At 66.6% G+C, this 21,253-nt stretch overlaps 2 protein-coding genes across 5 annotated transcripts in view; one reads left to right on the top strand and one right to left on the bottom strand.

Annotated features, from left to right (window-relative positions):
- Window positions 1–9,042: 9,042 nt before the first annotated feature.
- On the bottom strand, window positions 9,043–12,963 carry LOC114090906 (WAS/WASL-interacting protein family member 3-like). Its single transcript, XM_071604202.1, has 2 exons — window positions 12,687–12,963; window positions 9,043–10,060 (listed from the first exon to the last, which is right to left on the bottom strand). The coding sequence occupies exon 2, from the start codon at window positions 10,006–10,008 to the stop codon at window positions 9,043–9,045; it is 966 nt and encodes a 321-aa protein (XP_071460303.1). The 5' UTR covers window positions 10,009–10,060; window positions 12,687–12,963.
- A 334-nt stretch (window positions 12,964–13,297) lies between these two features.
- Window positions 13,298–21,253, top strand: part of Gse1 (Gse1 coiled-coil protein) — a 303,688-nt gene continuing 295,732 nt past the window's right edge. For 2 of the 4 annotated variants that reach the window (XM_071604611.1, XM_071604614.1), the window contains exon 1: window positions 13,300–15,536. In XM_071604611.1, the coding sequence (XP_071460712.1) occupies window positions 13,584–15,536 (1,953 nt within the window). In that variant the 5' untranslated portion in view covers window positions 13,300–13,583. Of the gene's footprint in view, window positions 15,537–21,253 lie in introns of all 4 variants that reach the window. The other 2 variants (XM_071604613.1, XM_071604612.1) reach the window with 2 other exon arrangements.

The raw sequence follows: 21,253 nt of genomic DNA on the forward strand, positions 1-21,253 counted from the left end.
TGTCCCTCTGGTTTCTGAGGCCTTCAGCCCCGGGGGAAACCGGCCCCATCTCCCCCTGGCCCCCGGCCCTGCACAGTCACTGGGCAGCACCCTGCTCTAGGCCCACCTCTCTGCCCGAGTTGTGCACACTGAACTGGACACCGTGCGGCCCTCTGTGCCTGGTGCCTGCCCACAGCCCAAGGGTCGCTGTTCCTTCTCTTGGCTGACCGATGGCTTTGTGGCTGAACAGTGGTGGTCGGTTGTGTGGCGGGCCCAAGAGTTGTTGTCCAGCCCTCTGTTGACAGTGTCTGGGTTGTCTCCATTTTGATGCCCTTTTCTCAGCTGGGGACTTCCTGCCCCCCGACAGGCCAAGGCCCGGGCCCCGGGACAGAGCCCACTGTGGTTCCCAGGGCCCAGATGGGCTGGGCGGGCACAAGGGAGGATCTGGAGGTGCTGGGACTTCCGATTCATCTTCCAGCGCTGGGGACCTGCGCTGGGGACAGCTACAGGGTGAATACGCGTCAGACTCACTGTAAGAAGGTGCGTCTTCCTGTGGGCCTCCTGCTTCATGCAGCCTCCTTCCAGAAGTGGCTGAGGTTTTCAGCCTCCTGAGCCCTCCGTGCCCGACTGGCCCCAGCTCTGGGCTGTGTGTCCCGAGCTCACATGACTCTGCTTGGTGACCGGGTCTGCGGCATCTTCAAGTGCCGTGGGTGTCGGGGAGGAGTCGCTCGGAGAGCCCGGCAAGGCAGTGCCCACCGCGGCAAGAAGAAGGTCTGCCGCCAGCGCCTTCCCCTCCGCACCGTGGGTCCAGGTGACCTTTGGTCAGCATGGCTGTGCACCCCAGGGACAGGTGGGCCCACAGCCTCAGCTCAAGCTGGCCACCGCCCTGCCTCACGGGTGAGGGAAACTGAGGCTCGGAAGGTGACATCCCTCACCCCGGGCCTTGTGGAGGCCTGTGGTGGACCCAGGACCCAAACACAGGCCACTGGTGGCTGGCAGTGCCTGGGGACAGGTAGCAGGTGGAGGCTCCTCCTCCCTCGGGTGCCCCAGTCCTCAGAGGCCACGCAGGGCGCCATGTGTCCAGCACCCGGTGTCTGTACTGCACAGCATGCCCGAGAGGCCTTGGGTCAAGGCAAAGGACCCTGAGGCCCGATGTGCGGCATGGGGCACCTGGGAGGCTCCTGCCACCCAGCAGGGAGCGGGGCCGTGGGGTCACACAGCAGAACAGCCCCAGCATCAGCTCCTGAGGTGGCCCAAGGGGGCGGCAGGCTGGCGCTGGGCTCACGAGGCCCAGGGCATCTGTGGGGTTGCCGGGGTCGCCACGTCTGTGTCTGTGTGAGCTGCTGGGGTGCTCCTCGGGGCAGTCAGAATCACAGCGTCCCCTCCTGCCCCTGGGCTGCTCAGCAGCTGCGGGGAGAGAGCCCTCCCTGGGGCCTTGTCGAGCGAGGGGCAGGTGGGCCTGGACAGCAGCTCTTTCTCAGGAAGCGCCATTCAGCCTCAAGACCTGGGCCAGGCAGCCTTCCTGGGACCAGGGTCACCGACTGCCCTGTCCCTGCCCCGAGGCACTGCTGGCTCCCGACACTTGGGCCTTCCCTGGGGGTTCCTGGCCCTGGGCACGGGGGAGAGCCACCTGCCCGATCCACAGAGGCTCCAGGTTCTGCACACCCCAGGGTTCCACAGGAGTCAAGGGACAGGGTCCTTCGAAGACCTCACTGTGGGTCAGAGGGCACTGGTTGCCGTGTCCCTGGCAGGGCTCTGCCCCCTGGCCAGGGAAGTCACGGTCACAGCCTAACCCCTCAGGGTCAGCTGTCCCCACCTCCCTGTCCCCCCCCCCGTACCCCACCCAGGCCGTCCCTGTCCCCCACCTCCGTGCACCCTCTCCCCAGATGCATTTCTTGGCCCCAGTTTGGTGAGTGGCTGGGGACTTCTAATAGCCTGAGGGTGGAGGCCACGGGCAAGACCCCGGAAGTCAGAGCCCAGGACAGGGCTGGCCTGCCGCCGCCGGTCCACCCAGGCAGCTAGCCTCTACCAAAAGACCGGCATTGGAGGGCTCAGACGTGACACTGGAGTCAGCCAACCCGGGCCCACAGCCCAGCTCACCGGCCTCCACGTTGAAGGCCGTCTCCTCCAGGTGGAGTGAGGGCCTCCACTCCTCAGGGCAGACAGAAGGCTGAGACCCACGTGGCACGGACACGCCAACCCCGGGCATCGCCCGAGAGGGTGCAGAGCTGACGGACGGTGGGCCACAGGACCAGGGTTCAGTGGCTCTTCACAGAACCTTCCTCCAGGAGATCCTCAGAGAGCCACCATGTACTGACCAGCCCCACGTGTCCCTGGCTCCCCAGAGTGCACGGTGACCGGTGGTCCCCCCAACCCTCTACTTGTGGACACTGGGCAGTCCTGGGGGAGGCGCTGGTGGCAGGAGCACGGCCAGGTCCAGGGCCTCCTGGCTGCCCGCCTCCCGCGGGGCCGGCGGAGGACGAACCTCACCACCACCGTGGCTCCTGCCCGGCCTCCGGCCCTCCCCCCTGGGTGGGTCAGAAGCTGCGCGTCTGCCACGTCAACCCCCACCTGGCCCCGTGTCCCATCCCGGGGTCTTGGCAGCTGGCAATGGTGACAGCTGCCCCCACCCACAAGCTCCGACACGTCCCGTTGCCGGGCGGAGAGGGCACGGGGGGAGCGGCCAGCGGGGGATCAGACAGACCGGCCTGGGCCCGGGCTTGCCCCAGGCCTGCCGGCAAGTAACTGCAGGCTGCCCCTCAGGGCCAGGAGGCTGGGGACGGTGGCCACCCGGCACAGCTGTGAGACCGCAGCAGGACCTCGCGAGCTGAGGTGGAGGAGCCGGCTCCACCAGGGACAGGGCCTGGGTCACACAGCGGCCCTGAGAGGGCGCTGCCCTCACCCCACGCCACAGAAGAGGAAGCCGAGGCCCAGGAGCGACGTTCTCAGGTTGCCAGCAGCTCAACTGGGAAGCTCATGCCCCGCCCTGGGCTGGCGTCCCCTCGCCCCCTTGCCCCTTGCCGGCAGGAGCCAACCAAATAAACAGGCCGACTGCAAGCAAGTCAGCCAGTGCCAGGCTGTGCAACCCCAGGAAGACTCTTGACCTCTCTGGGCTGCGTTTAGATGTCTGTCAGGCGGAGCGTGTGCACGGCCAGCGCTAGAGAGACTTTCAGGCCTACTCCAGGAACCCTACTTCCAGTGAAGGAAGCTCGAGGCCTGGGCAGAGGGGCTTTCCAAGGTCCCTGGTGGTTTTTAGCCTCCCTCCCTGGGTACAAGTGACCCGCACTCTGTCCTCGGGCCCGGTGGCTTTTGCCAAGTTCTTTTTCTGGCGGCATGAACTCAGGCCTCAGCCCAGCCAGAGCCAGACTCGGGAGGGCTGGCCACGTGCTCGGGCGGGAGGGGCAGATGGCAGGCCACCTGTTGGAGGTGGCAGGGTGACAGCAGCCCGCCCGCACCTCCGGCTGCCCCTCTGCCCGCCTCGCGGAGCCCTCTCTCCTGTGCCCGGGGGCGGCTGGGGGCGCTCACTGAGAAGAGCCAGCCCCGGCCAGGCCGAGAGGGTGGGCAGACACCCTGAGCACAGCTGAAGGCGGCCCCTCAGAGGACACCCCGAGGGGGCCACGGTGTCTCCAGACGCCCAGGTCCCAACACTGTCCCCAAAGAGGCCCCTGGCTGAGTCTCGGGGCATTTGGAAATTTTAAACTCACAACAACACCAAAACCAGGCTCCGAGCCGCAGGCCACACCCGAGGGTCCAGGCGGGATCCCTGCGAACACCGGGCAGCGGACCGCCTGTGTCCAGGAGGCTGCGGGCCCCCAGGCTTGGGGCCTCTCCTCCAGACACACAATCCGTTAAACCCTCCTCCACCCGGCGGGAGGGTGGGCCTCCTCCTGGGCACTGCCCAGCGGCCATGGTGGGCTCCGATGGCCACCTCTTGAGACAGGCTGCGTCCCCCATCTGGGACTCCCCGACTGAAGCTCAGAGAAACAGGGGTCTGTGTAACTTGTTTGGCCACAAAATCTGCCCAAACAGACGCAGGGCTGTTTATAGGCTCCTCTTCTGTGGAGCTGCAGGCCCACGGTGAGGGGTGCCCGGTCCTGCTGGGGTCCCTCCCGCACGGAAGTCCAGCGAGCGACGTGGACGCTCCCTGGAGGGGAGCCCGGCCCTGGTGGAGCGCATGGACGTGGCCTCGCGTCTGCTAGTTCTCCGCCGGCCTCATGTACTTCCTGTTGGTGCCAAAGCCGGGGAGCCCCACTCCCTTCCCAGAGTGACCGGTGACGCCTGAGCAGGCCTCGGAAGCCTGGGCTCGAGAGCGCCGTGGGACTCGGGTCCCTCCTGCTCCCTGGCCTGGGCCCCGAGGGAGGGGTGTCCCCACCCTGTGGGCTTGAGTCCGGGGCTCAGGGCCTTGGCTGTAGCCTGCTCCCGCTGCCGGGGACGCAGAAGCCTGACTGGCCCTCAGTAGCCCGTGTCCCTGGGCAGCCGCAGGGCTGTAAGCCCACCTTGGTGGCCACAGTCGGGGCTGGGAGGGGGGTCCCCCAAACCCAGGCGTGAATCCTGGCTCACACGGGGACGCAACTCAGCTCAGAAACTGCCACCAAGCTCACTCCCTCCTCAGAGCACCACTGCCACCCGTGTCACGGAGCACAGCATGACATTTCCAAGTGAGTGCTGGCACGCCCGCCGGCTCCGCCTCAGAGGGACGCGAAGCCCCCATCTCAATCCAGGAGGCCTGCACTCTTTCCCGGCCTCCCTTTACTCCAGGGACAAATCCTTCCCTCCTCCTGTCCCCCCCCAACCCACCAGCTACCCACCTTCTATCCACCCGCCACCCACCCCACCTACCCCCCGCCCACCCACCCTGCTATCCACCCGCCACCCACCCGCCTGGTGGCCAGTAGGTGCTCAACAATCCTAGTGAGGTAGCGAGGGACGGGCCCCTCAGGCCACCCGTCACAACTTTACGAAGGGGAAACGGAGTCAGCGAGAGCGCGAGGCTCCGGCTGAGGGGGCTCCTGAGCTTTCCTGTCCACTCACTCGGCCACTCTCCAGCTAATGCTCCGAGTGGGCCTAGGTGGCCCAGGTCCTCATGCCGGACAGTGGTGAGGCTGTCACCCTCATGGGACTTGAGAGGAAGCCAGGCGTCCACGGTCACCAACGTCAGCCATCGGGGGAAGAGCCGGCAGCCTGCCCGAGGGTCTTGGGCCGAGGGTGCGGGGAAGGGCCCCGGGCCAGGCGGGCCTAGAGAGGGGCGCAGGAGGGGAACCTGGCAGCGAGGCTGACCTCTCCCAAAGAACCCGGGGGTGAAGCCAAGCGAGGTCAAGAGCACAGGAACTGCTGTCACCTGCTGAGGACAGAGGGGAAGGCAGGGCCTCTGCTGGAGCCACAGAGGACGGCTCGGCAGACGTGGAGGAGAGGTGAGGGCAGGAGTGGACGGAGAGGAAGGCCGAGGTCCCCGCCTCTGCCCTCGCCTGGGAAACGGTGTCTCAGGGCCAAGCGGTGGGCCAGGCGGAGGCCAGGGACGGGGCACGCGCAGTGGGGCACGTGGAGGCTGAGGGACAGGGCACGTGCGGTGGGCCAGGAGGAGGCTGAGGGCAGCTCCGGCCGGTGAGAGGCGCTGCTTCCTCTCTGGCACTGAACACGGGCCCTGCCCCCAGGACCAGCCCCTGCCCAGCCTGCCCCACCCCTTACCTTCCACCAGGACCCCCAGCTGCCCACTGGCTGGGCGGGGACACCATCCACTGTGGCACCTGACCCCCTGCCTCCCGCCTCTCTGGCAGCTTGGCTTCCACGTCCAGTTGGCATTAATGGCTGTGCAGGGTCCAGGGGGCCCATGGACAGTCTTTCTGGAAGCCCACAGGGCGCCCAGCTGGAGTCACAACAGGACACCCAGCACCTGCCTCCGGCTGCCCCATCCCCCCACACCAGAGGGCACACCCTGGACCCCTGCAAGGTGGACACTGTGCGCTTCCCCTCAGGGCCACAGCGAGAGTCCTCCTTGAGCTGACCTCGGGGTCCGTGGGAAGAAAAGTCGTCAGGAGGAGCTTTCTACGGACGGGTGGGGCACCCAGTCTCCCAATACCAGCTGAACTCCCAGGGGCCACGGAGCTTTGTGCTGGGGTCCTCGTCCTGGCTTTGTGTGGCCTTGGGCTCAGCCCCTCTCAGACGGGGTGGAGGACACACCTCCAAGGCCTCCCGTCCAGGGGAATCTCGGCCTTGGCAGGAGGAGCCCTGCATTTGCAGGACCCGCTGTGCTTGTGGCTCTTCCCTGGACGGTGCCGGATCGGCTGACGGTGGCAGAGGAAGGCGCGGTGGCTCTCCACGGGCACGTGGACGGGAAATGTGCTCAAATGTGGCCGTGAGGTCCGGATCCCATCTATCCACGAGAAGCTGTGCACTCTTGGGCACACAGCTGAGCTCCTCTGGGCTCTAGTTCCCCGTCTGTAAAGTGGACACCCCGCCTGCCCCTATTTGATGGCTCACTGAGGACCTGATGCCGCGAGCGGCAGAGCTGAGGTCACTGCTCACCTGGAGACGCCTGCTGCCCAGGGCCTGGGCCTTGCCCCTTCTCACCCAGCCCCCCAGGAAGGGGTGGGGCGGCCGAGCGCTGTGCCCTGGGACTGTGAGCTACTGTTCCTGGTGAGTGCGGCCTCCAGACGCTGGAATGCACTCCGTCAGGCTGGACCCCGGCAGGCTGGAATTTAAAAATGTGTTTCCCCTTTTGGAGGGAGGGAGAGAGGGAGGGAGGGAGGGAGAGAGAGAGAGAGAGAGGCGCTAAGTGTTTCTGGCCTGTGAAAGGAACACAGTTTCAGAGCCAGGACACAGAAACCGCATGTGCTTGCACAACGCATTGAAAACACAGGCCACCAAGCCCGTCCTCTGCAGCCTGCATGGGCTCCAGCTGGCTGCCCAGGTGGGCAAGGGGTGCCCTGCAGAGCCAGCCTGGTGGGCGGGCAGCTGCACAGTTGTGGGGAGTCTGGGAGCAGGGAACCTTGGGAATTCCACGACAGCTGGGGTGTGAAGCGTCTCTCTCTGCACTCAGGTCAACACCCACCCACCGCCCATGAGCAGTCCCACCCCTGGGTGTCCACCCCGCAGACAGGCATTGTGTTTTCAGCAGAGGATACCCCAGAATGTTCAGGAAAACACTCCATGTTGACTCAAACAGAAACCACCCAGAGCCCCCAGCCCAAGTTATGGCATATCCATCAAAGGACTACTGCACAGCAATGAAAAGGAACTGAGTGCAGCCGACCCCACACGAGGAAGAGGCCGGGGCAGCTCAGCGGGGAGCACGCCCACTTCCGCTCGCGGAGCCTGAGGTGCTGTGGGAGCAGAGCAAGCCAGGCACAGACGGCCACGTATTGGACTGTGCTGCCCCCAACTGCCCAGCTCCGCAGAGCTAGGGGCAGAAGGAGTGGAGCTGGGGTTGGGGGCGATGGGGGTGGGGCGAGGCTGAGGGTCTAAAATGACTGGGGGGGGGGGCGCTGAGGCCTGCGGGCCACGTCCCAGGGACGTCCCGGCAGGCTGCGAAGGATCGAGGCGACCCCGGAGCCTGGGGTCTGGCTGTGAGGCGGCCCTGGCTCAGGCCTCGGGCACCCAGGGGGCTTCTGAGGCTGGCACGCTCTCCCGGGGGCTGGTCCCAGCTGTGCTGGGTGGTGTGAGCCGCACACTGTCACGAGGCCCACTTTGGTAAGGGTCTCCCCAGCTCAGCAGCCCAGGGCAGGGCTAGACGCCCGCATTGGGCCCACCGCATGTCCCCATCAGCGAGAGCAGCAGAGCAGAGAAGGCCGGGCAGGCGGCGGGCAGCGGGTTGGACCAGGCCGCCTGACTCCCGGGAACAGCTGCAAACAATCAGGAGCTGCTGCCTCCCTCCCAGCCCCCGAGAGCCAGCGCGGAGACCTGCAGCAGCCCACTGAAAGCCCTGGGGGACCTGGGCCAGGGGGGCGGCGGCCGTGGAGCCTAGCAGAGCTCAGAGGTGGCCAGCAAGCCCTGACCATTGGCCCCGTTGGCAGGGCCCAGTCAGGTACAAGGACCGGGCAGGGGCAGGGAGGCTGGCCTGCAGGCCAGCAGCTCAGCACACAGCTGGCGGGTGAGAGGGCGCCCTGCCAGACTCTGGGTCTGACTCCAACTCTGACACCTCTGAGCTCTGCAGCCTCGGGGACCTGGGTCCACTGCCCAGGCCCGGTGCCCTTCTCGGAGAAGTGTACAGCAAGGTGCCTGGTTTTAGGTGTTCTAGGGCCTGAATGAGTTGAAGCTCTGGACACAGCACTGGGCGTTTTGACTGTCCCCAGATGTGAGCCACAGACCGCAGGCCGGCTCATTTAAGTGCTTACTGTATGCCAGGCCCCCTCGAGGCTCTCGGATTCGCTCCCGCTGCCGGCTGCTGTCTCCCCTGCACCCCCACCCAGGCCCACCTTTGCCAGAATCCTCCGTGGCCAGGAAGCTTGGGGACCAGCCACCTCCGTGCCTGCTGGGGATTTTCTGCTGCTGGCTCCTTGGTCAGCCAAGGAGCCGGCGGCAGGGAGCCTCTGAGCACAGGGAGGATTTATGTGCAGTGTTTGTCCCCGTCCCCTGGCAGGTCAGCTCTGGGGATCATTTATCAAAGGGGTTTTATGAGGCCTTGAAGTTCACAGCAAAGAGATTGGGGGTGGAGGGGCTGGCGTCTGCAGGAGGGGACCCTGGGCTGCTCGCTCCCAGGGCCTTTGTCGGGTCAGGGGGACAAGGCCAGGTTCTAGGGCACCTGGTTCTGCTCAGTCTGTCCCCAAGCTCTGACCCTTCGCTGTGTCATGCGGCTGTGGTCTTGCAACAAGGCCCGTCCAGCTTACAGAAGGTTTCAGCCGAGTCCCTCCAGGCCCCAGAGGTGAAAGGCCCCTCCTCCACTGAGACCCGGGGGTGGAGGCGGGCGGTCGAATGTGCTGTCTGTGTTTAACGAATTAGCACAACGGGTGTCCACCGGCCCTGAGCGAGGCCCAGTCCCTCAGACCGTCTCCCCCCCCCCACGCGCACAGGGCCTCCCCTCAGGCCTCCACCTATCCTGTGCCCCACGAGCCAACGGATGCAAAACGCTCAGAGGTCCAAGGCCTCCATAAATCCCAGGGACTTTTTTTTTTTATTATTATTAATGGTTCCATTCTTTCCCCCGAGAAGGAGGGGACATCTTTGCCTGTGGCCTGGCATATCTGAGGCTCTTCCTGAGGGTGGCAGAGAACTGCTTGCTCCATTCTTAGGCAAGAAGAAGAGAAGACAGGGAAATAGGGCGGCCAGATGATGAATTCTGTTTTTCTGGTCCCCAGGGAGCCAGAGGCCAGACACGCACACACGGCCTCCCTGGGAGTTGGGGCAGGAGGGACCCGCCAGGGAGGTGACTGGCTCCCGAGAGGGAGGCCAAGGTGCAGGCGCAGTGTGGAGGGGGCAAGAGGGCAACACCCTGGTGAGAAAGGGGAGGCCAAGGTGCAGGCACAGGGTCGTGGGGTGAGGGCAGCCGGGGCAGGTGGAGGCCGGCTTGGAGAGCTGGCTCCCAGGCGTGAGGGACGGAGCCTGGAAGCACTTGGGGTCAGCGCAGTCTGGCTCCCTCGTCCTTGCACGGACTGGACCCCAGCCACGTCCCCGGCCCCGTGAGCCCGGGACAGTGCAAGGCCAGCCTGCTCGGGCTTCGCCCGGGGGAGAGGCGGCAGACAGCTCCTCGGGACAAGTGCTGGGAGCTGGAGCACGGCCACAGGCAGCTGCCAGTCTGAGATGCGCCTGGAGGTTCCCGGCTGGTGGCCTCTGGCCTCCTGCAGACTCGAGTGGCCTGTTGTTCCACTCCCAAGGCGGCGCTGCTGGTGGGCAGTGCGGATGCTCTCTGGGTTCCAGGACCGATGACCCAGCCGTGGGCTGTGGGCAAGGAGGTGGCTCTGCTGGGGACAGGGGCTGAGGCTCCGGCAGCCCTGGGCGGGCACGTATGGACGGCTTCTGTTTGAAAGGGGAGCTGGGTCCACGGTGGCCCGCGTGGCGCTGCAGGGGGCCCTGAGTTTCCATCTCCTCTGGTGTCATCCAGCTGGGTCCCACAGGCCCTGCCAGGTCCTCAGTGCCCTCTGCTGTGAAACTGGGACACACAGAGGAGGAGGTGGGTGAGACTCCAGGTTGTCCCTGTCCCTCAAGCTGGGTTGAGGGGGAAGTAACTTACAGTTAGCAAAACCAGGGGGTCACGTGGACACTCGGCTGGGGCTCCAGACCTAGCTGCACCATGCTGCGTGCTCTTGGGCCAGTGTCTTCCCTTCTCTGTGCCTGGGTTTTTATGCTGGAAACTGAGGGTGTAATAGAACTACCCCATAGGCTTGGGAAGATTTGGGGAGTTGGTGCCTACAACCTCCCATGCCCAGGAGCCAGGCTCCTGTGTGGTTGTCATGTACTGTGCGTTGGGACTGTCATTGCCATACCCAAAGAATGGGCTGCTCCTGGACTCTCTGTTCTTCTTTCCCCAACCCTACAAAGGGTGTTGTTTAGTTGTTCCTGTTTTCCACATGGAGGCTCCGAGAGGTTAAGAAGCAGGCCAAGGCCACACAGCTAGTAAACAGTGGAGCGGGGATGTCAGTCAGATGTGTCTGGCTGGGTCCTGCCCTGTGCCACCCACCCACAGATGACCCACGCCATCACCTGCCTCTCCCTGCCCTTATCTGTGCCAAGGGACTGTTCCCAGTCATTGGGCTGGTGAGGAAAACAAACACCAGCCGCACACTCCCACTCCCCACGCCCAGCCCGTGCACGGGCCCACGCACACACTCACAGCTGCACGTACACGCAAACACATGCACACACACTGCACCCAGCCACACACTTGAACACGTGTGCACACAGCACACACAGGTAGGCATGAGTGCACGCGGAGCACGTGTGAGTGCCACACACTGGTGCTCATGTGCTCCGACATGGCGCACGCTGGCACACACTCAGGAAGCTCTCCCTGCGTGGCCAAGGGAGCCCCAGCTCCTGGTTTTTATCCTGCTGACCCCGTGGCCCTCCTCAGGCTCAGGCGTGACCGTGGTCAGAGTGGCCCCTGGCCCTGGAGTGCCAACAGGCGGCAGAACCTCCTCACTCGTTGTTAGAGCCAGGGAGGGGCAGGACCTGCACTCATGGTCACGGGGAGCCCCAGCCCTGGCCAGGGGGTCATTCTCTACCTCACTTGGTCTACACAGAAAAACTCCACGAGGAGGAATCATGAGCCCATTGCACAGAGAAGAACACTGAGGCTCAGTGAGCCGGGGGTCCGCCCAGGGTGCACAGCCGGCCCATGGTGGACCAGAGCAGCCCTGGACACGCAGTGAGCAAGACAGACCGGTGCTGCCCTCAGGAGGAGCACCCAGGCTCAGGGGGGAATGCGGGGAGCAGACAGGGAGCGCTGGCAATCCCATGCCCAGGAGCCAGGCCGAGCTAGCAGGGGCCTGCTGGGAGAGGACAGGGAGGCCTTGGGATGATGCTGAGGCCAGGGCCCTGGAGGGGCACAGCCGGGGTTTCCAGGGCCAGCACTGCTTCCCCCAACCTTTCCATCTGTGTGGGACCCGACAGGCCCTTCAACCAGAAGGCGATTAAACAGACGTCACCCTTTAAAGTCCTCCTGATCAGTCCCCCTGGGGTATTAAAAGTGCCAGGAGCCAGGAAGCCCCGCCCGCCTGCATTCCTTCCCACAGCGTGCTGACCCAGCACTTTCCTGGGCCGGGTTGGGGCTGAGCCTCATCCCATCTCAGGCCTGATGGCCTTCCTGTCAGTCCCTGGGCTGGGAGCCCTGGAATATCCACCAGGGATTCCCGGGAGGGGGCCCTTTTGTCTTCTTCCATTTATTTATAATGCATGGGCCTCCTCGTGCCAAGAGGAAGCCCAGTTTTATTTACATGTCAGCACCCCAGAGGGTGGAGGGGCTCACCCGCCACCTTTGTCCCCAGCCGACTCTGGGTTCCAGCTGGCCGGTCAGGACAGTCGTAAACTGCTGGGAAATCAGAGACGCGTTAGATGAGCTGGAGGGAAACGTGAGGTCCAGGGGGGCCCTGATCTGCCCAGGCCTCCAGCCTGATCCGGAGCATCAGGGCCGAGGGCCGACAGGGAGTCCTGGTTGTGTCCCCTGCCGTGGATACTTTCCATGGTGGACTGTGCCTGCCTGGTACAAGCCCGTGGTGGGGGGCAGTGGCTGGAGACGGCCTGCCTGAGTCTGAGTCCCACTGGGTGTCCTCTGAGGAGTAACTGGGCCTACTGCCTCTTCCTTCCCCTCTGGAGAATGGGGCTGCTCAGGCAGGCGATGCAGTTAGTGGGGGGGGGCAGGAAGTGCTTCTACAGTGCAGCGGCCCTAGTCTCCCTGTGTCAAGTACAGTGTACCCCCCCCCCAAAAAAAAAAAAAAGGTGCAGAGGAACTCTGCTGCAGCTGGTTATCAGGAGGAGGGTAGGGCCCAGAGAGGTGGAGCCTCTTGCCCTGGGCCACCCTTTCCATCTCTGCTGATGACCAGGTGGCCTCTGGCCAGCAGTGTGGAGGGGAGGGGAGTGCGGGTGAGGACTCTGTCCCCAGGATGATGAGTTGCAGGAGACAGGGGACAACTCCTCTCTGTCTACAAAATCAGGGCACTGGCCCCGAGAGGTGCCCCCAACCCAGGGCAGCTCAGGACTCCAAGTGGCTCCCCGTTAGACCAGGGAGGGGACAGGCGGCCCGGAGCTGCCCTTCCTCCGCTGCTCCCGGGCGTCCTTACCTGGCTCCTCCCGCGTCCTGCTTGACCTTTCCTGAAAGACCAGCTTCAGCCGCTGATGGTTTTGGCGGGTCCCCGAGGAGACCCTTCAGACGGCTGGAGCCGCGCGCGCCGCAGAGAGCCCCTAATTGGGGCGATGAATCATCGCGCGCGCTCGGGGCCGGACACAGAATAGATAGAGGAGCCCGCGAGCCATTGTGCGCAGTTTGGGACGCGGGAGGGGGAGGGGAGGAGCGCGGAGGGCTTCCCCCGCCCTCCGCCCGCGCGCCGCCCCGCCTCCTCCTCCCCAATTAAATGACCCAGCGCGTTGGCAGGCGCCGGAGCTCGCACATGCGGCCGCCGCTCCAGCCGCCCGGGGCCCGCCGCCGCCAACGCCGCCGCCGCGTTCCGGGCGCGCTCGCCGGCGCCGCCTGGGCCCGCGCCGCCGCCGGGGGCTCGGCAGGCCCGGGGGGCGGCGCGGCGATCGGCCCCGCGCCCCGGCCCGCGCCGGCCGCCCGCCGCCAAACTTTGCGGCGCGCACACATGCTCCGAGTTGGGCGCGGCGGCGGGCGCTAGGGCGCGGCCATGAGCGGGCGGCCGGCGCCGCTCTCCCGCAAGCAGCGGCTCATGGCAGCCGTGGGCGAGCGGGCGGCGGGCGGCGGCGCGGCGCTCTCGTGCTTCATCTGCGGCGGCGGCATCGGGCGCGGCAAGGAGCTGAAGCTGCAGGTGAAGGAGCCGGCGGCGGGCGCGGGGGCCCCGGCGCAGCCCTTCTTCCCGTTCCTGCAGCAGCAGGAGCCGGCGCCCGGCGCGCGCGAGCTGTCGCCGGCCGACGGCTGCGTGCTGGTCTGCGCCGTGTGCCGCTGCTTCCTGGGCGAGCAGTGGGCCGCCTTCGAGCGCGCGCGCACGCCGGTGGACAAGCGCATGTACTGGCTCAAGCGGCCCCACCAGTGCGACGCGGGCGCCAGCGGGCGCCGCGGGGGCGCCGGAGCCCCCCGCGAGTGGAACGTCGCCTACGCGCTGGGCAGCGCCGCCGGGGACGACGACGACGGCGGCGGCCCGGGGCCCCGCGCGGCGGCCGAGGACACTCGAGACTCCGAGCTGTCGGAGCTGTCGGACACCGACCCCCTGTCCGATCCCGACCCGGCCGCGCGCGACGCCAGCAGTCCCCTGCAGGACGCGCCGCCTGCGCGCCGGCCCACGCCGGGGGCCGGGCCTCGCGGGGGCCGCTGCCAGGAGTGGAGGCCGGCCCCGGGACCCGCTCCGGGACAGGACTCAGAGCCCCCTGCGCAGGGGGATATGGAGGAGGGGATCTCCTCGAAGCTCCACGCCGACGTGGAGCCCAAGACCGGAGTCAGGCGCCGGAGAAAGGGCGTTGGAAGGCACTGGGCTCCTGAACCCCGGGCCAGCGTCCTGAGGGGCATTCCTGATCTTTGGCAAGGCCCTCTGAGCCAGGCAGCCCCTACAGATGGCATGAAAGAAGTTCACTTGGGCAAGGCCACCAAGCCCCAGGAGAGCAGGCCCCCCGGGGACACCCTCCGGGGTTACTGCACATCGGAAGACAGTGACATCAACATCACCAGCGAGGAAGAGGACCACAAGGAGCAGCCGGTCCCAGGGCCCGGAGAGAAGGACAGTAGTGGTGGTGTCCTTCGGGCTCCTCTGGAGAGCCAGGCTGTGCCACCAGAGGGCCTTTGCTGCTACATCTGTGGGTCAGTGCTGTCCCCCGCCTCCCAGCGCCAGATCCACGTGCAGAAGCAGGAGAAGCTGGCCCAGGCGCCCTTCTTCCCCTTCCTCTGGCTGCACAGCCCGCCCCCCGGGGCCCAGCCCATCAGCCCGGCGGGCAGCACCCTGGTGTGCTCCCGCTGCTTCTCCTCCCTCACGCAGCAGTGGCAGAGCTTCGAGCTGGCCAGCGTGCCTGTCCTGCAGCGGCTCTACGTGGTGCCCCTGAACAGCCACGCCCCCGGCATGGCCTCCAAGGGCAGGAGGCTCCCCAGGGAGGAGGGCCCCCCCACCAGGGCCCTGCAGGAGGCCTGCTACCTCTGCGGGGAGGACTGTACCCAGGATGCCCGGGCAGTGCCCTCCAGGGCCCTCAACGGCAGCGCCAGGAGCGCCATGCATTTCCCCTTCCTCAGCCTCCTGCCCTGCCCGCCCAACGCCCGGGCCCCCAACAAGCGCTGTGAGGTGCGCAGCTGCCCCAAGTGCTTCAGCGTCCTGGAGGACGTCTGGGCCCTGTACCGGGCCTGCCAGAACCAGGAGCTCATCACCTCCGTGCAGGGCTTCCTGGGCAGGTACCACCAGGCCTTCTCCGCCTCCGACCCTGCCCTCGGCGAGCTGCCCGCCTCTGCCCACGGCGGCCCGGCGTCCGTCTGCTACATCTGCGGGGCAGAACTGGGCCCCGGGAAGGAGTTCCAGCTCAACGTGAACCCCGCCAGCCGCCTGGGCGAGAAGGAACCCTTCTTCCCCTTCCTCACCGTCTACCCGCCCGCCCCGCGAGCCAGGCCGGCGGACGCCACTGGTCTGGTGGCCGCCTGTGTGCTCTGCTACCATGACCTGCTGGGTCAGTGGCTGCAGCACGAGGCCCGAGGTGCCCAGCACGCTGTCAGCGCCTGGGCTCGGCAGTACCAGGTGGAGACCTTCGTGTGCTTCTTCTGCCAGCAGGAGAAGAGGCGCTGCCTGGGGCTGAGGCCCGTGCGCGTGGCCAGGCTGCCCTTGTTCCTCTACACCCTGCGAGCCAGCCACAGCCTGCTGGTGGACGACGGGCGGCAGCTCATCATCGGGGCCTGCGTGGACTGTGGGACCCTGGTGTGCGCCGGTCAGGGGCTCACCCGCCAGGGACCCTCGGGCTGGAGCTCCCCGGTGGCGGCAGCGACGAAGGTAAGCTGCAGTTTCCGTCTGGTCTGGGACCTTTCCCGAGACGCACGAGGGGACGGGAGGTGTTTTCTGTTCCTCCGAAGAACCCCGGGCTTCCCTGGTGCTGTGTGGGTGGTGCCCTCCCTGGGTCACTGAGCCTGCTCTTGGGGTTACCTTGGCCTGGCGTGGGCAGGTCAGGAGCGGGGCTCAGGATGGCTTAGAAGAATCGGGCACTGCTGGCCGGGGCAGGCAGGGGCCGGGCCTGGCTGTGTTTGGGGCGGAATCTGTCAAGCGGAGGAAGTCGGGGGCACGTCTGTCGCCCGCCTGATAACATTGGTAACGAGTGCGGCCCCGCGGGTCACGGAGAGGTCTTGTACTCACGGGTTTGAAACACACTGCAGGGAAGTTCCTCTCGGCTCTGGCTCCAGTTTTTCACCCAAGTTCACCCCGTTCATTGGAGACGTTCTGGTTGCTTAATGGCAGATGGCAACTGGTTCCCAGACGCAGGGGCAGGATTTGGGGCACAGTGGCCTGAACAGGCCTTCTTTCCCCGGGGGGAAGAGGCCTTCTCTGCGAGCCAGAGAGGAGTCTCCCTGCCCTCGCTCCTTCCTCTTGCTGCCCTCACCCCCGCCCCGCGCCACACGGGCTCAGAGAACCCTGGATCCTGCTTTTCAGAGACCGGCCCCCGGGTCTGAGGAGGTAGAGGTCTGTGGCAGTCACCGTCCTGGCCACGGGCCATGGGTCCTCCTTTCTACCAGAGAGTTAGACCGGCGTGTGTGGGCCAAAGTCTGTAGCAGGAGCCGCTGGCCAAGGGCTGGCCGAGGGACCGGGGTGGGTGAGGAGTGCGGGCCCTGCGTGGAAGTGACCTGATCTGCCTCGTCCTGACCTGTGCTGCGGGTGAGGTGCCCAGGATGTGCCCATGCATGGTGACCGCGTCCGTGAGGTGGGCCCCGTGGGCCTTGGTGCGCTCCCGGGGCAGCCCGTGCCTGTGTCCTGCGCCTGTGTCCTGCTCCTGACAGCTCTGGGCGAGAGCACAGCCCCTCACTTCAGCTGGACCAGCATGTCGTCCGCCCTGGGTGCTGAGCCTGGCCATCAGCCTGGCTGGGGCTCCCAGAGGGCAGGCCCTGGGCAAGCTGGGCTTGGGCAGCCCAGGTCCTGGCCCAGCCCTGCCCCTTTCTGGAACTGAGCCGCCTGCAGTGAGGTTCTTCTCCTGGTGGCCCGTCAGTCTCCCTGGCTGGGAGGTGGAACTGGGCACCGGGACTTGTGGGGACGTGGTGAGGATGGTGACGTGCCCGGGTCCAGGATGTGCCACATGGTGGCCCCACAGACCCCTGTGTGGGGGCCGGCTCTAGGGTGCTGTCGTGTCCTGGGGCCAGGCTCCTGGCCTGGGCGTTGCTGGTTTTAGCCTGACTGTGGTGAGAGGCGCACCAGGCTCCGCGCGTCCCCACGGGTGGCCTGCTGACTCTCTCTGCTCAGGGGTCTGTGAGGTGGGCTGTGGGCCTGAGTGACAGGGACCTAGGTGATGAGACGCTGCCCTCCCCAGGCCGGCCGTGGGAGCTGGGAGCAGCCGGGGTCCACCTGGAAAGTGGCCGGTGCCATTCCCAGTGTGCATGGTCGCCTCTGCCGTCCCCCTGCCCAGGAGCCTTGGGGTTCTCTTTCCATAGAAGAAATCGAGGCCGGTGCCCTTGGTGACGACCTGAGCCCCTGAGCCTGTCAGTCCGCCGGGGAGGGGCCTGGGCAGCGTAGGGGGGTTGCTGAGCAGGGTACTTGGCAGGAAGTGGGGAGGCTGGGAAGAGGCCGCAGCCTCCCGGCCAGAGCCTCTCCAGGAAGGGGACAGGCCTGGGGGTCCAAGGCCCAGGGGCAGCGGTGACCTTTTGAAGGAAGGAATGGTAGAGAGCCCACCCGCCTGGAGGCCACAGTCTGTTGGCAGCCCGTGTCTGGCTGCGGGGAGGGGGCGGCTCTTGGGTCTCAGGCGACACCCCAGGGTGCAGGGACCGAGCCTGTGGGATCCGGAAGTGCAGGCTCTGTCCAGGTGCTGCACGTCCTGGGGCGGGGGACAGAAGGGCACCCAGGGCCCCGGGGCTGTCAGCACCACGTGACCCGGGGGAGGGGAGGGGGCTCGGCACCACTGTCAGGACAGGCAGAGGAGGGCTGTCCCCAGGGGCCACCTGACGCCACGCCGGGTCCTTGGGTCTCGCAGTCCCCCTTTCTTTCCTGGGTGGGTGGTGTGAGAACTGGGGAGGAGGAGCAGGGGTGTGAAGGGAGCCCCAGGAGGACCCCTGGGGACACGGCATGTTCCAGAACCTTGCTCTGTGCCGCCTCCGGGACTCCTGTGCTCGCGCAGGAGAGAATCCGCTGTGGAGCAGTGAAGGAGACCTTTAAAACCAAGAACGAGGGAAGGAGGCGTCCCCTGGGTGGGCGGGTGCAGCCCTCCGCTCTAGCTGGACTCCGTCCCTGGAGGGCACTGTGCTTCCTGTGTGGGTGGGCAGTGCCCGGGCTGGGCAGGGGAGGGTGCAGCTGCCCTCTCTGGGCCTGGACCTCCTACCCAAGGAGGATTCCCAGCACTCTGAAGCCCTGTGAAGCCCCGGAAAGGCCCAGGTTTGCCTGGAGACAGGCCCGACTCAGATCGCCATGGAGCAGGCTGTGTGACCTTGGGTAAGACTCTTGACCTCTCTGAGGCTCCGGCTGAGAAGTGGGGTGTTGTTTTTCTCTGGCAGGTTTATGGTGGGAACCAGGCAAGGTGGGCTGGTGCGGGTGCCCGCCTTGTAGTTGGATGCGTGTCTTGCTGCTGTTCAGGGGCCTGAGTAGGCCCCCTGCCCCCTGCCTTCGCTGTTGCTGGGAACCCTTGTCCCTCCCATCAGGCTAGAGGCAGCACTGCCAGGCTGCTGGATGGCACCTGGGGACATACAAATGAGGACGATGCTTCCCCAGCTCCGGCCTATCCTGTGCTGCCGGTGTCCACACACGCAGCCTCCTCACACAGCGCTGTGGAGGTCGGGGCCGCTATCCCAGCCTCTAAGTGAGAAACAAGTTCAGAGAGGCTAAGTAATGTGCCCGACGTCACTCAGCGGGTAACAGCAGGTGCAGGACGGGGCCGGGAGTCTGGCTGGACTCTCCCCTGTCCTGCCTTCCTGGGCTCCGGCTGTGAAGGTGGCCGTGCTGGAGAGGGCCCAGTGTGGACCCCTCCCCAGCCACTGGCAGAGGCCACGGGCTGCCCGCCTGCCCCCAGCCCCGGGTGATAGTGGTGCCCTCTGCCTTCACCCCTCCTCCCTGACACGCCAGGGGCCGTGGCCTTGGCCAGGACTCGGGAGGCTCACTCCGGGCAGAGGTGGGCTCTCCCTGGACGGACCTTCTCTCCCTGTGGACTGGTTGGTGAGCAGGCCGCCCTGCCCTCCTCCAGGGCCGCCTGAGCAGCGCTCTGGTTAATGGACGTGCGGCTGTTTCCCAGCGGTACCGGGGAGCCCTGGGGTGGCCTCCCAGCGCAGGACGGTGGCTGCCCCGGCCTCCTCCCCAACGCTCCCAGGGGCACCCGAGGCCTGCGTGCGTCTGTCATGGCCGCCCGTCTCCCCGCTCCTGGTCTGCACCCACGGGGCCCTGCTCTTCAGGGAGACCCTGTGGCTCCTCCCACCAGCACCAGGACCCTTTGGAGGGAGAACCTTCTGGAAGGTACCAGGGCAGGCAGCTGGGCAGTGCTGGGCTCGGGCCTCGGCGGGCTCCGGCGCCTCCTGACGGGTGGTCTGCTTCCTGGCAGAGTGGAGGCCGTCTGCTCGGAGGAGGGAGCCGAGCGCGGTGCCCTGGGCTGTCCTGGGGGAGACGGGGGGGGCAGGGTCTCCCAGTGTGGCCCTCCCTGGAGCCCGCGGGCGGGCAGCGCGGGGGACGCGGCCGGAGCACAGAGCTTCCCGGCCCCTCGCGTGGGCTCTGGGGACCACCCTCGCGGGGCGGCTCGGCTGAGGGTCTTGGGGTGTTTCTTGGTGGCACGTTTTCCGGGCTGGGGAAGACCCCGGAGATCCTCTGCCTCGGGTTCGTGTCCGGGAGGGGACAGCGCCACGGGAGGCATTTCTGTCTTCAAGAAGGGACATCTCGGGACTCGCCTTCCGTTTCCCGCGATGCCCTGAGTAGGACCCGGCAGGCCTTCGGGGGCAGGTGGGGAAGGAGCCCTGCGCCCCGTGTGGCCGCGTGACGTCAGGGGCCGTGTGACTTCAGGGGCGGCGTGACGTCAGGCTGTCGTGCTGTTAGGAAGGGCTCCGGGGCTGCGTCTGGACTTGCTGGGACAATGACCGTGGTCTGCCAGCTGCCTCTGAGTCAGAAAGGGAGCCTTCTGGGGTCTCGGGGTGCCACGCCGGGCGCGGGACACCACGAGCCTGCGTCCCGTGGAGGGTGGACTTGGAGGGGGGTCAGGAAGGATCCGCAGACCCTCACCTTGAGACGCCGCGCCCCGACTTCTTCCTCTCTGTGACGGCTGTGTTTTGGAGCAGGTGGACCCGCACCTTGTGGGTTTGTTTTTACCGGGTGCCGAGGACCGAGCCCAGGACCGCCCAGCCCAGCCCTGCCCTGCCCGGCCCGTCACCGCGGCGTCTTGCTGCCTCTGCCCGTTGAGCTTTGGTGACCCAGGCTGCTCAGAGGTGCTGACGGACAGGCCGGCAGCCGCTGCCACCCTGCCTCCTGTCCCCATCAGGGCTGCCCCGTCCACGGGTGCCCTGACACATGCTCGGATGGTGTCCCTGGCCCGGCAGGCGCTCAGGTCTGGGCGCCGTGGCACCCGGAGCTCAGGGTGGGGAGTTGCGGTCAGGGCTGAGGGTCACGCAGGGCTCTGCTGGGGCCCGTGGGAGGACGTGGCGTGTCCAGGGAGGCCACCTGGAGGTCCAGCGGCTGAGTCCTGAACTGCAGAGGCCTGGGCTCCAGGCTGGAGGTGCCGAGGGCAGGCCCAGCCCCGGGCGCTGTGTGGCCCTTGGATGTGCCCCTCAATCCACCTCAATCCACGCGGATTAAAGGCCCGTGATGGGCCCTGCCCTGCCCAGTCCTGTCCTAAGGGGGGGGCCTGGGTGCGGTCTTTTTAAGCTTCTAGAAAGCTCCAGGGCAGGGGCCCAGGGTGGAGTGGTGGGACCCAGAAGGGGGTGCGCAGGCCGCCCAGAGGCTGGTGGGGCGCGTCAGGCAGGGCCTGCTGGCTGGACGGGGTGGACCCTGGGAAACACTGGTGGAGCTGAAATGGATCCGACGCCGTAAGCTCCGTCCCCTGAGAGCACAGCTTAGCAGACCCCCGTGAACCACGTGGGTGACCATCCACTGTCTCCAGAATGTTCCTGTCACCCCTGCAGGAAACCCTGTGCCCACTGGCAGCCACCCCTGGGCCCTCAGCCCTGGCAGCCCCCAGTCTGCCCGTGACCCTGGACCTGCCTCTTCTGCACGTTCACGCGGCTCGGCTGCCTTCCTGGGTACCTGGTGTCCCCTGCTCCTCTCGTGGCCGAGGGCTGGACCATGGCCCACACGTGCCCTGCACGCTCATCCGTCAGCCCGTGGACACTGGGTTTCCCCCTCGGGCCGTCATGAGTCATGTGCTGTGGACGTTCGTTCTCTAGGGGACAGGCTCGGGGTGGAGGTGCTGGTCCAGGGCGGTCTGGGTCACCGCTGGGATCCCTCCTGTTAGGAGGTGGGGTGCCCAGGACGAGGCTGGAGAGGTCTGAGTTTGGAGCTCTGCTGACCGCAGGCCGCCGGCTGCTTCCTGCGTCCAAAAGGTGGCCGAG

Source organism: Marmota flaviventris, chromosome 18 (genome assembly GCF_047511675.1).
Source record: "Marmota flaviventris isolate mMarFla1 chromosome 18, mMarFla1.hap1, whole genome shotgun sequence".
Classification (NCBI taxonomy): Eukaryota; Metazoa; Chordata; class Mammalia; order Rodentia; family Sciuridae; genus Marmota; species Marmota flaviventris.